General features: G+C 54.7%; 1 protein-coding gene across 1 annotated transcript in view; it reads right to left on the reverse strand.

Moving 5' to 3' along the window:
* The window catches only part of TANGO6 (transport and golgi organization 6 homolog), a 56,440-nt gene that overhangs the window by 35,614 nt on the left and 6,878 nt on the right, over nucleotides 1-13,948 (reverse strand). The window contains exons 6-11 of the mRNA XM_006027857.3: nucleotides 13,342-13,504; nucleotides 12,315-12,397; nucleotides 5,950-6,062; nucleotides 4,524-4,700; nucleotides 2,408-2,534; nucleotides 1,221-1,400 (exon numbers count right to left, since the gene is read on the reverse strand). Coding sequence (XP_006027919.1) covers nucleotides 1,221-1,400; nucleotides 2,408-2,534; nucleotides 4,524-4,700; nucleotides 5,950-6,062; nucleotides 12,315-12,397; nucleotides 13,342-13,504 — 843 coding nt within the window. The remainder of the gene's footprint in view (nucleotides 1-1,220; nucleotides 1,401-2,407; nucleotides 2,535-4,523; nucleotides 4,701-5,949; nucleotides 6,063-12,314; nucleotides 12,398-13,341; nucleotides 13,505-13,948) is intronic.

Consider the following 13,948-nt stretch of genomic DNA (forward strand, 5'->3'; position numbering starts at 1 on the left):
CCCTTAATCGAGGCAACTTTTAGTCTGCAGCCCTGAAATAGGGCAGAGGCTCCCTCAAACCTATGCACTGCATAGGATCATAGAACATGAGGGCTGCAAGGGATCTCAGGCAGTCACATCTAGTCCAACCCCTGCTCCAAGCAGGACCAGCCCCAACTACATCATCCCAGCCAAGGCTTGGTCTACCTGGGTCTTCAAAACCTCCAAGGATGGACACTCCGCCACCTCTCTGGGTGACCTGTTCCAGTGCTTCACTACCTGCTTGATAAGGAAGTTTTCCCTAATATCTAATCTAAATTTCCCTTGCTGGAACTTGAGCCCATTGCCCCTTGCTCTGCCATCTGCCACCACTGAGGACAGTCCAGCTTCATCTTTGGAAACACCTGTCAGGGAGTTGAAGGCTGCTATTAACACCCCCACCTTGGTCTTCTGTGACATCTCCACCCACCCTGAGCACCGTCTAGTCTCTTTCATGAGCTCGAGTCCCTGCCACGCAATGCAAGGGAACAAGGCTTGTCCGCAGGAAATAGATGATCTCAATTCTCCTAGCCTTATTCAGACAGACTGGAGGATGCACTGACCCTGGGAGTGAGGGCTGGGGGAGGCAGGTGGCATTCCTATCAACCCACTGGAATGCATCTGGATCTGGTGACATCTGCCAGTCGCATACAATTTACCAAAGCTGTCTCCAGCATACTGACCAAGGGGGAAAGCTGGGGGCCTGTTAGCCAACATCCTGGACTCCCAGAATGATTTGCAGTGGAGTTAAGTTCCAACTGCAAGCCCCAGCCAGGGTAAGAGGTTCCAGGTACCCACGAGCATGTACTCTGTCTGCACCAGAGCTGGTCTGGGACAGATGTCTTTGAGCTCTGCTAAGCTTCCAAAAGGTTTCATTCAAAAGGAGGTACAAAACCAACAGGATCAGACCCAAGCTTTGGATCAATGAGCGGAAGATTCTCCTGAGTGGGATACAATGATGGGTGTGCTACAGTGTGGGCTGAACTGCCTCCATCTCCTAGCTAAGCGGGCCATGTTGTTCCTGCGGACTGGGAACAGAGAACACTAGCTCATGTTCACTGCTCTACAGTTTAATCAATAAACCAGTAGAGCTTGATCAGCTGGGTCCCTTGATCCTTTCTTACAGCTGTGTCAGAGACACGGAGACCCAGGCAGCACCCCCAGTGTGAAGCATCACTGCCCCTGCCATGCCTACCACCCACCTGCACCACATTCGTGAACACGGTGTCCGAGATGCTCTCACACAGCATGGCCACCAGCTGCAGGATGAGCAGCTGCTTCTTCTGCCCCTCGCGGTGCTGCTCCAGGTCCAGGAGGCTCTCACAGGACAGAGGAGTAGGGTCCAGACCAGCCTTATCCTCTGCAGCCACGCAAGTCAGCTCCTGCCAGGAGGGCAGAGACCGAGGTGAAGCAACACAGGAGAATTCTGCTCTACGGGCACCAGAAAAATCACAGCCCTATAGCACTGCTGGCGGCTCCCTCATCCAGACCTACGTCAACGGCCAACAACTACAACTACCCACTCTTGAGCAGCACCCCAATAGGGCAGTCCTATTGTCATAAGCAGCTACCCAGTCTCCCGCCTCTCCCCACCAGTCTCATCCTGTCCCAGGATCTTTGCTCCAAGGGGGTAGGGTTTGGGGCTCTTCCCAAGCCACATCCTTAAGTGCTGAGGTGTCCCAAGCGGTATTGCACTGGGTCCCTCACCAAGCCCCCACTCTCTGTGCTGCTCGTTTCACACAGCGGTGCCCCTTCACACCCACACAGCATGTGAGGCCATTTAAAGAGTCCCAGATAAAGGAGCCTGGAGCTCTTTGCACTGGCCAAAGTACCAGGGGAAGATGGTCCAACCCCAACGGGTGCAAGGGGGGCAAGGAATAGGCTCTACCTGCCAACTGGCGAAGGGGGAGCACAACCCAAGGGGGGCCTGGACATGGCTGGGCTGGATGCCAAGCTGCAGGATCAAAGGGAACGGGGGAGTTGGGAAGTGCCCGCTTCCTGCTTCCCCAAAAGCCAAGGCAGTGGCAGTCTGGCTGGGGGGATTACTGCAGACCTGAAACCCACCATTAAGCTCCAGACATGTTCCTGTTGCCAAAACAGCCCAAGTGAGAACAAGGGTTAACCCTTTCTTGGCCGGAAGGCTCCACACTTCTCCTTGGAGCCAACACCCTGGCCTGCTCAGCCCTGGTGCAGAGAAGGGAGAGGAGTACAGCTACCCCCTCCACCTGCGGTGGGTCCTTCCTCACTGTCCTCAGGGGATTTGAGCAAACAGTCTCCTCTCTGCCTCACTCCCACCTGCAGCCAGGATCTGTCCGGCCTCTGAACGTTAACCCCCTTGGAATGCAAGACGCTTCCGGGAGCCTGGCTCCCAGCAGAGGCAGCCCCTCACCTGTAAGCAGCGGAGGAAGAAGTCTCCCGCTAAGCCACTCTTCTGGCAGTGAGACAGCAGGTCCACCAAGGTTTCCAGCTGCCACTGCTCCCAGGACAGCTTCTGGTAGAGCACTTCATCCTCGTCACTGGAACAAAGGCGACATTTCATCCTGACAGGAGCCCACCCAGAGCCAGGCTGCAGCAACATCGGCTCCAGGTCTGGTGCCTCCCAAGGACCTTCCACCCCCAATGACGTAGAGTGACAAGATGCATCCAGCCCTTCCTTCACCCTCTTCCACCCCACACTGAGCAATAGGTCCCTGGCTGCCCTCTTTCTGGGAGGGAAAGGAGGGGATGCAGAGATGCAGCCGCCTCCACACAGCAGTGCCACACAGGAGCTCAGGACAGGGGGGCAAGGAACCTGCAGCCAACAGAAACTGCACCTGAGCTGGGAGATGGATGTTTTTCCCAGCTGGAATTTGGCACGGACGCTAGGACATTCAGGAGTCCTCTGTTGTGTTCACCAGCTGCTGAAGCACAAACTCCCCCCACTCTACCTATTTACACTCTCACTGACATCCTGTCACACTTTAAGCTGCTCTCATTCCTTGGCGTCTCAGACCAGCAGAGACTTCCTATGCCTGAAGAAGGGTGATTTTGCCTGACAGCTTGCTAGGAACTTTTTCCCAACTACTCAGTTGGTCTAATAAAAGACATCACATCTACTCCAAGAAGCTTGCCTGCCTAAACTCCCCCCAGTTAATGGTGTTTGGCATCTTGCTATTCCATCTCATTTACCCTGCAGTTTCAGGTGCTAATGAGCCTTAGCCAGGCCCTTTGTATGGAACAGAAGAGCCCCAGGTTTGCTCTGCTTATCTGTCCATCTCCGTCTCCTGTTTCCTTCTCACCCACCCAGCCAGCCCACCCACACAATGCTGGGGGGGCTAATACACTTCATGGCTTCACAGAAGCCAGGAGCAGGAGTTGCTCCCAGGGCAGGGGCAGCCTCAGGGAGCTGATGAACTATTGCTAAGCCACGTGATGAAGCTGAAAGGACAGCGCTCCAGGCTTACAAGGGCAGACTCTACCGGCACTAAATATGCCTGTAACCTGACGGCGCCGCAAAGAGCTGGGTGAGCATTAGACAATGAATGCAGCAGCCCAAAACAGTTTCCTCTTCCCCAAGAGCAGGGATACAATTACAGGGAGCTCATGAGACCTGCTCACTGCAGACTTGCACTGCCTTGAGGTAAGGGTGCTTTTGTGATAACATAATGCAACTGGGGCAAACACTGTCACTTTGGGCCGTTTGGGTTCAATCTAAACCAAAGGAAAGCAGCACGCAGGGCTGGACTATCGTTTAAGTAAACCTGCACTCCCACAACCTGGCCTGCCCACTCCTGGGTCAGACACCTGCACTCCATCCACCCCATCGTTCCAGCTCACGTTCACACCCCATTCCCCCGACAAAAATACAACTTCCTTTGGCACTGATTTTAGGGTTGCTAAAGGGCTCTGGTCTCACAGCACCAGAGCCTCCAAAGAGCCATTGCCTATAGTCTGCCGGTGTAACCCCTCTCTACCCCGGTAGCGTGTGACCAACATGCCCATCTGACAGTGCCACCACTCCACTAGGAACTTCATTGTGCCAGCAGCCAGCCACAAGACAGCGAGGACATGCCGATGCTGCAGGCCAGCTGGAATTTGAACAAGCTATTTAGAAACACATTTCCTGCTCCCCGCCTCCAGTCTCAGGACAAAGGGCTCCCCCACATATAAAGAGAAGCCCCATGTGAATGGTGGTCTCGTAGCTGTGTCAGGGTAAGGTCCGCTCCGCTCTCTTGCCTCGTGGCTCTGTCAGCATGCAGTGTTATTTGCTGGGCAGGTGGAGCCATGCCTGCTGGGGTTTGGTGCAACCGCCTGGGTCCTGCACTCCACAGGGAAGGAACGTGGCAGCACTCGGCATACCTGCACCAGCAAACTGTGCTCAGTGTGGAACTGGCTGTACTTTGCATGACCCCCGCCTTCAGCTGAGCCACGAAGCAGCCCTAAGTGTTGAACGGAGACTGTCCACCTATTTGGCCAGCCACTGTGAGGAAGACTGCAATGCCAGAGTCCTCGTACAAGTCTCTTACCTGATAGTCTCTTTGACTGAGATCAGGGCACCACCTTCACTGGCTACGCCAAACTGGCAGTGCGGGTGGAGAGAATGCATGGCAGCATTCAGTCCGGCAAATGCTTCCAGTGTGGAAAAGGCCACCTCCATCTCAGACTTCTCCAAGAACCACAGCAGGATCTCTTGGCAAGGGGATCTGGCAGGGAGAAGAAGTCATTAAATTGCCCTTTGTTTTACATTAGTTCATCCCCATCCAGAGGTGGCTGAGGACCATGGACACACTGGGCTATATACTTCAGTCAGCGATCCAAAGGCTGGAAGATTCTTTATAAGGCAGGTCCAATGTATTGCAACGGCTTCTCCTGCCTATATAAAAAGGGTTCTGCATCCTTACCCAGCCGTGAACAGAGAAGCCTGGCAGCATGAGCAAAAGCAAACACCTTGCAGGGATGGCCTCTCCACACGCACACATATATGTGCGCACACACTTTAGTGAGACAATGCACAGAGCTCTTCCCTCTGTCGAGAAGTCTGAGGAGAAGAGAGACTGGGAAGAGAGCAAAGTAACAGGGAACGGACAGCTTTGCTCAGCAAGCATCTGACGAGATCAAGGAGCAGTTCTGCAGGGATACCCGGATTCTGGAAGGCTCAAGAGGGCTGGGCAGCTGGAGTTCGGAGACCCGTGCTGAATCCTTTAAGGAAGGGACAACTTCTGGCAGCAGGTCCCCCTGCAGCCTTATTAAACACAGGCTGTTTCTGTCCCTTCCAGGAATTCCCACTGCACCTCTGAAATGACTGCCAGACACCCCTGCTCTGGGAGCACTGCTATAAACCTAGCGCAGAGATTTTAGCAAGCTCTTGTCCAGCCTCACACTTAGCAGGCCTAAACAAAGCTGGGGCCACACAGGTGCTTCCAACCAGCAGAGGAGCCTGAGCACTTCTCCTGTTCCTAAATCCCCCCAGCGCTCAAAACACCTCTGCCCCCAGCCAGGCTCCTTCCTGTCGCATGGACTTCCTAGCACCTGGGATCCCTCCTTGCCACTCAGCTAGTCTTGGGTCAGACTGATACAACCACACCTGCACAGAACCAGCAGGTCCTGGACACTGGTTTTCTGAGAATCCAGAAGCCGAGACCATGGCTGTCTCTGGCTGCAGCGGGAATTGCAGCGATTCCCATGTAGCACATGCGAGTATGAGCCTAATAGCTATGCTTATTACATTTACTTCAACTGTAAAATCCTCAGGTAGGAAATCCCTGGTTTCCATTATGCTCACACAGCACCAGTTTGATACTGGTGCGAGGCAGGTGATAAGCCTCCTTCGCCACAAGGCACTGCTCTTCCTGCCCCCCAGGGCTGAACACCAAGCAAGGAGGTTTCTCCTACGACAGGATACCACATTTCAGGCTTGACAAGTTCACTGCTTTACCATTCCCCAGCTCTTACCGCAAATGAGACACGTTCTGCTTGGTGAAACAGTACAGAGTGAAAACCACTCCCAACGCCGGCTGTAAGGACTCCCGCAACGTGCCAGAGGATTCGTTTCCAACCACGTACACCTACAGAGAGAGACAGGTATGCTCAGAGCAGGGCCAGGCCTCTGCCATGCGCTGACAGGGAGGGAAGGATAAAAGATGCCCGTGTGCCTGGCACGATCTGCCATCAGAGAGAACAAGCTACGGATGACTGCTCCTAGCCCTCCCAACTGTGGGCTCATTGTATGACCCTGCTAACAAGGAACCCCTGCTCTGCTGACTTGGCTCCTAAGGTGGCCTCCAGCACCTTCTCTAATGCCATCCGGAAAGTGCTGTAACCAAGTACATGAGGCTCCAAAAGCAACCAAACATTACAACCAGTCATTCAGGGAATCTATCGCTTGGGGTAAGGGCTTGGACACTGCCTGGAGCATTAGCCTCTTGAGAACCAGCCACTCTTTATGGAAGTACCGCACCCAGAAGCGACTCCCCGCTGCTACAGCAGCCATCTCCAACGTGAAGGCAGTAAGACCACTGGGTTGCCATGCTGGCTGAAATCTGGGAAACGAAGGTTGGTGAACGGCAGCGCTCTGAGGAAGCCACGGCATGAAGCTCCTTTCCCTGCCTTGCAAGAAGCCCTTACCCAGAGCGCTAGACCCCCAGACATTGCAAGTACCATTAGAATCAGGAAACCAGCAACCTCTCCACACCCCAAAAAGCAAAGGTATCAGCTGGTGCAGTCACGTCCTGACTCACCAACTCATCTAGCTGTGTCCCAAAGGAGCACAGTGAATCCCAGCAAACCTCGCAGCATAACTGCCCTGTTCTGCATCACTTAGCCAGGCAATTCCTTACAGATCTGCTACAGTAGCTGCAGCTAAAGCAGCAGTGCTGCGAAAACCCAGCTTACAACAAAGCTGTGAACACAACACTCAGATGGGCAAGAGACTGGGTTTACAGAAAATGGATGCATCTGTCAGTGCATGGTTACAACTAACAGAGGTGGAGATGCCTTTGTGTGAAATGGGGAGGGCCTGGGAAGAGTCTTGCCTACAAACTGCTGGATGCCTCTGCAGGTCAGCCGGCTGCTAAACTCAAGGGCTGCTCAGAGGATGCTGCCCCTTTACACACAGTCCCTCCTTGGGGCTCAGGAGTTCAGGTCTGAGCTCATCCGAATTCCTCGCAGGCAGCAGGGCCTGGGCATATGCATGAAAGAGGAGGGTCTCTGGATGCTGTTTTGGCCGACTGCTCAGATGCAGGAGGCATTCTGCCCGTGCTAATCCCCATGGAGCCATGCTTCCTGCCCGGCACCTTCGGCACACAAAGCCTCCCTGCTGAAGCCCCAAGTGGAGTTTTCCACTCCCGGCATCAAATGACACTTGCTAGGCAAAAAAAAAGCATGTCTGCCAGCTGAAGTCTCCCTGCTAATCTCCCCGTTGTCAGGATTAAAGCGCACTGCCATTAGCCAGGGACCCACCCTGTGCTCCAGAGGCTTCCTCACAAGGGGCCCCAGCCACAGAGCGGCCTCCGAGGCCGGCCCCTGCCTGCCAGCTCGTTACAACAGGCCGGTACTACCCAGCACACTGCAACAATTGCAGCGGTTAAGAGCTCAGGTTGCCTCAGTGCCTGCCAAGGAGCCAATCACTCCAGCTCCAAATGTTGCCCCGGTGGCCCAGAGCCTGGGGCTGTGCAGCAGAGGATTCTCCCCCACCTCACCCTGTGGGGCCAAGCATACGAGCCGGGTGCTGGCGACGGCTGTTTGCTATAGCTGGGGACCACGTACCACTGCCCCCGTAGCAGGGCGGTGCAGCCAGCACACACGGCAGCTCTCGACCCAAGCTCTGATTTATGTATGGCAACTCGGAGGTTGCAACCCAGGCTGAGTGCAAGCATTCATCCCCAAGTGCTTCTCTGGGTACCAGCGGGCTGGCAGGCGTGGGTGAAGAGGGCCCAGGCACCCCCTGCCCTCTGCTATCATCAAGGATGCAATTCATCGCAGAAGGGATCGGTGCCTCCGAGCTGGAACAGCCCAAGAGCAGCAGCTGCAGGAACAATACATACATCACGGCTGGAAGGAGCTCTGCAGAAGGTGCTGAGCTTGCCTTGTCCGCCCTGCCCTCTATGCCTTCTGCCTTGACACTCGACAGCCACTTACCGCAGCTCCCGACAGAGAGAGCCCCACTAGGGCAGAAGGCTCATGATTTTCACAGCCCTCTGGCCCCTCCTCGTCTAATCAGCTGCATGTGCTGCGAAGCAGGAAAGCGGCTACGTCTCAGCGGTTTCCCTGCCTCAGCAGCAGTCAGCCCAGGCGCTGTAAATCTGTTTGGAGGCCGGACTGGCACTTGTTCCATGTGTGGATCTACACTCAGCAATGGTGTCTCTCGAAACCAGGCCAGTAAACTATGCTGTTCAGGGATAATGCTGAACAATGGGCAATCACTGCTGAAAAGGCTACTGGTCACGCACGGGGCAGAGGAAGGTGTTGGCCTCTGCAACTCGCTGCAGCCGACTCCAGACTCAGAACTGAACCTGCGCATGCGGGATGCACCCGTCTTGCATTGAAGAGTGCAGCAGGATTTGTTCCAAGGGAATCTAACAGGATTCAGAAGCTAGAAGGCGTTTTGCTGGTAACCTCTGTCCTCTACCAGCCGGAGAAAGATGACCACCAGCAGCAGAGATGAAATCATAGAGAAGCTGGGCTGGAAGGGAGCTCCAAAGGTCTACTCCAACTCCAACTCCCTGCCTGAGGCAAGATCATCCCTATCCGAATCATCCCAGATAAATCCCTGATCTCACCCAGGGGTGGGCAAAATACGGCTCACGGGCCAGATCTGGCCCACCAAGAGATTCTATCTGGCCCACGGCAGATCCCTTGGCCCTGCCTGGCCCAAACACACGGGGCAGGCCAGGCTGTGGCATGTACAGCCGGTTCCACCACCCCTGGGTAAGTGGCAGCGTGGGGTTGGTGTGGCAGCTGGACTCAACTTCCCAGCAGCCCCACCTACCCATCCCACGCCCAGATGCCACTCTCTGCCCACCTGCCCATCTCATCCACCCGGGTGAGCGTGCCTTGCCCTTGGGGGTCCCAGACCAGTGTCCATGGAGACCCCACTTGCTCCGCCGTCCAGCACCAGCAGGGCCGAGTGTGGCAGTGGACAGGCCTGGGTAGGATCGATTGCCTCCCCACCCCCATATGCCAAGCCAGGTCAGGAACCCCCTCTCCCCCCACAGCCTGCCCAAACTCCTTAACTGGCCCTCCAGCCCAAATTATTGCCTGCCCCTGATCTAACCTCTTAGTAAAACAACCATCAACCCTGACACCACAACACAACTGAACCTGCCACAGGGAAAGCAGGGGGAGCACAGGGAACCCCATGTTTTTTCCACCCCATTTCTTCAGTCTTGCTACACACACCCTGTCCCAAACAGAGCGCACATCCCAGAAGTGAAAGCCCTGCAGCCGCACTTCCGTGCCCTGCTGAGCTGTGGGTAGGTCATGCGGTAAAGGTGCAGGCTCAGTGCATCTTCTGGGAAAGGTAGAATTGGGAAAGCCCCCAGTGAGCACAGGAAGGATCAAGTCACGGAACAAAAGGAGCTCGAGTCATAGAACAAAAGGAGCCCTTCTGGGCAGACAGAACAGCCCTTCACTAGCAGCCTGAAGCTAAGCCACTTCAAAGGCTTGCCGCTCCTTTTCCAGGGCAGATCACTTTTCCAGGCTATCAGACTAGAAAGATCATCACCAAATCCCCTGCTCTGACCTATTCCCTACTGCCGGCCAGAAATCTGCACTCAGGGATTCCTGCACCCAGCCCAGAGCATCTGCAGATCTGCTAAAAAGTGTTGTCCAGACGCCACTCAAAGCCCCAAGTGATGGGAAATCCACCACTTCCTGCAGGAAGGTGCTCCCAGGATTAAATCACTAAGACAGCTGGTGTGTGAACTCCCTGAGTTTCATGCCGAGAAAAGCTACCAGACGGCAGCCAAGGAGGCTTTGAAGCTCTGCTCATCCAGCTAAGAAAGAGCTAAATTTTCCCCCCGTTTCTCCACACCCCCACTCCTCTCTGCTGAGTTGAGCAGCAAACATTGTCAGGAACAAGCAAAAGCTGACCCTGCAGCCTGCACAATCCCGGACACCCCAAACTGCCAGTAGGCTCAGCGAGAGGTGCATACACCTGCACCAGAAGGACTGGACAAAAACTCTGGTTCCCCACAGGCCTCTGGGCAACGGTTGGCTGGCCGTGACCCTGAGCCACCTCTGCCCCAGTAGCTGGCAGCTGGAAAAAAAGCAAGGAGCAGCCCAGGCTTTCACTGTGCATTTGGGGCATGCTGAAGAGACCAGGAGGCAAATTCACTGTGTTTACCGGTGACTGCAAGGGGGAATTCGAGCATGAGCCTGCCTGGGGACAGTGCTGGGATGAGGCAGGTGTTGGCTGGGCTTTTCAGTGAGTCCTTGGATAGCCAGGTCTAGCACAGCACTGAAGTTCCTTAGCTGGGCTAACACAGCCCACCTCTACGAGCTCCCAGGGAGAGGTGGAGCAGACAATGGCCTCACCTGCATGTGGAAACTGCTGCCGTCCCCATTCGCTCTCCCAGCCTGGCTCACCTGCAGCCCTGACACACATCATCAGCTAACACGTCCCTGGTTGAATTCCTCCCTCCAAGCTATGGGTCATTTCCTGCCTGGGGGACATACCAGTGCAATGCTGGGCACTACCAGGAACACTGTCTCCTTTGTGACGTTTCTCCCCCACCCTCCAGATACACTCTTCCTCTGTTCTGTAACTGCTGGGGTTGCTGGAGCCCCGCAGTTAAGACAACTGCTGCCCTCTACGGTTCTGTTACATTTTACATCCAACGTCTGCTCCAAAGGCGTCTGTAAACGGATGCCCTGCCCTCTGTGCTTTTGGTGCCCCCGACACCCCATCCAAGCAAACACGCGTGCCCCAGTCTCATCCACAGGAAGGCAGAAGGCTGCTTTCCTTCAAACCCTTCCATCTCTTCTCTTCTGAACAAGCAACATCCTCTAATCCCACTTTCCCTGCCAGGAACAGGTCACCAGTCCTTAAGGGGCACAAATTTGCTTGTTTCCTAACTACAAGCCACAGGCGTTTTATTCGCTGACTTTAAAAGATGCATCACCATCCACTATGAGCTGTGGGCAGAAAGGACCTCACCACCCACTCACGCTCCGCCAGGGCTGTATGGTGAACACCAGCATTCCCCAGCTGAGAACCCAGAGGACTGAATGACATGGTCTACTCAGCTGGTGGAAGCCCTACTGCCAGTTTCCAGTGTTCAAGTTGAGCAGCGGAAGACATGGCAAAGCGGGGAGCCACTCTCTACCAGGACACAGAGCAGGTGATTTGGTCCAAGGAGGGAATTTCTGGAGTTTAAGAGGAGACTAGACAAGCACCTAGCTGGGGTCATCAGACCCCAGCACCCTTTCCCGCCTAGGGCAGGGGTGTGGACTCGATGATCTACTGAGGTCCCTTCTGACCCTGAAAATCTATTCAATTTATGACTGTGATCCTAGTGAGGAATTTGCAGAACTGGGTATGAGGTCCAGGTCCCCTATCAACACCACGCATTTTCTGGGTGCAGAAGTGCTCTGCCATTGCTAACTGGGCGCCTAAATGGTCTGCGAGGCTGGTGGGTAACAGCATCCTCACCCACTGAGGCTGAAAAGCAAGAGGTGAGCATGGGAATGCACTTACTCAAGATGATTCAGCTGAGCAGCAAACCACCCCTTCTGACCCAGCCCTCCAGGTCAAGCTGCCTCTTGCTCATTGCATTAGATCAGAGCTGCTTTGCAAGCTCACTTAGCTCTTGGACTCTCTAGAGCTCTACTGACACCATCACCAAATACCACCTGGGCAAAGCCTGGGATGATGTAGGACTGGTTTGAAAAGTCTAGTTACACCTCGCCTAAGGATGGCACAATCGCTCTGTGCTTATGACCTGCTGCTTGGACTCGCTCCAGAGAACAAAGCCAGTTTCATTTTCACGGTGGTTCCAGGATGACACTGGCTCCTGGGAAAAGAGCAGAGCAGTAGGTACTCATGTGCTGAAGGGGCTTGGTGTCTTCTCCTGGTGACAGTATGGGCATGAGTGCTTGGAAGGGTCATGGAAGTGCCTGTCAGCAGACTCGATGGGGCAGTATTCTGCAGGGGATACAGGGTACACAACTCCAGGCCTCATCACAGCATCAAGTCTGCACTGCAGTGTTTCCTCCACTCCAAGGAGCTCACAAGGTCCCAGACTTGAAGACCAACTCCTGAAACAGTTTCCTTAGCTACCCTCAGGCAAACGACTCCAGACCCACCTCTTCCACCTTACCTTGAACACATCTTCCACGCACCTGCTGAGCTCTGCCTCTTTCACCAACACGGTCCCTGCAGGTAAGTCTTCCACTGCCATCTCTGAAAGCAGACAAAGCAGGAGCATCAACCCTCCACTGCCCCCTGCCCTGTAGCCTCCAGCCAAAGGCGGGCAATGCTCACGCATCTCACTGCAGTTTGGTACTGCAGTCACGGGAAATGCACGAGATCAGGGAGCAGACCAAACGGAGGGGAGCAAAAAGGCAAAAAACTCAGTAGGCCCCAGCACACCAGCACCAGACACCATTGTGGCAGGCCTGAAGGACCACTGACTCATCAGCATTCTGCACCCGCACTTAGAGAAGAGCTGCCTGGAAAGCTATTAGGTTTGTGGCAGGCTGCCAGCATTCCCCGGCTGAGAACCCAGCAAACTGAATGGCGAGGTCTTCTCAGCTGGTGGAAGCCTCACTGCCAGTTTCCAGTGGTCAAGTGGAGCAGTGGAAGACATAGCAAAGCAGGGAGCCACTCTCTACCAGGAAACAGGTAACTTGGTCCAGGGAGGGAATTTCTACCTCCACATCTGCTGCGACAAACCAATTCTTCTCCTCCTCCTGCCCCTGTAGTGAGAACCAGCCTCCTACATAGGCACACGGCTGACACCCAGGAAACAGACCCATTCCTCCAGCCTCTGAGAACGGAGCACAGAGATACCCTGGGGATGGGAATGGGAGTCGGGAATAAATCTCCAGTCCAACCACAGCAGCTGTTCTAGTCCCCGCTCTGCCCAACCAAGCACAGCCGAGCTCTGAGCATGTCACAGAAACAAAGACCTCCTGGACTAGCAACTTTTTCTACATGTCCAGTCCATGGCTGCAGTGAGCAGTCAAGGGCCAATCACAGTGAATCCTCAAAGGAAGATGGGTAATATACCCTGCAGCTTGAAGATGACTGGTTCAGGGAATGAAGGATGGAAAGAGAAGCCCGTCAGGCATGGGATTTGGCTTGGTCTGCTGCTGCCCATGGAGCCAACAGCAACAGGCTCTTACCTGCTCTATCGGAGCATCGGAGAAGGGGCTCTAGCATGGGCCGGAGCAGGTACTGCTCTGCCAGCTGAGGGTGTTCCCTCACCATGGTGAGAAGGGTAGTGGTGGCAACTCTCTGGAACTGGCGAGCTGTCAGCTTCTCCCGAATGTGCAGCAAGTCTAGAATCTGGAAGGAAAAGTGCATGTTAGCAAACTGTGCCGGGGCAGCAACACTTAAGACCAGAGCACAGTCAGCATCCACTCAACAGAAGGTGGCTGAGGAACATGACAAGCATGGGCTCGATTGGGTGTCAAGCCTAGGAGGAGACGGGTCTCCTTCCCAATATACCCTGCAGTGGAGGGTGGGAAAGGGGAGTTCTCCTAGGATCAATTAAGGCCCTGGCACCTGCAGCCATTTGAGGGCCATGGACTGGGAGTATGCCGTAGCTCCCCCAAGGGGCATTTCTTAAAGCCCAGTGCTGGCAGCAGCCGAGGGGCTGGTTCTTCAGTATTAGAAAAAAGATCTAGACTGATGACTGAAGTAGGCTGGACTACTTGTTTCGATGCAAGGCAGGGAAAGGGCCTCTCTCATATTGGGAACAATGCTGGTCTGATCATGCGGGTGCATCGA

Source organism: Alligator sinensis, unplaced genomic scaffold, assembly GCF_000455745.1.
Source record: "Alligator sinensis unplaced genomic scaffold, ASM45574v1 scaffold255_1, whole genome shotgun sequence".
In the NCBI taxonomy this organism is placed as follows: Eukaryota; Metazoa; Chordata; order Crocodylia; family Alligatoridae; genus Alligator; species Alligator sinensis.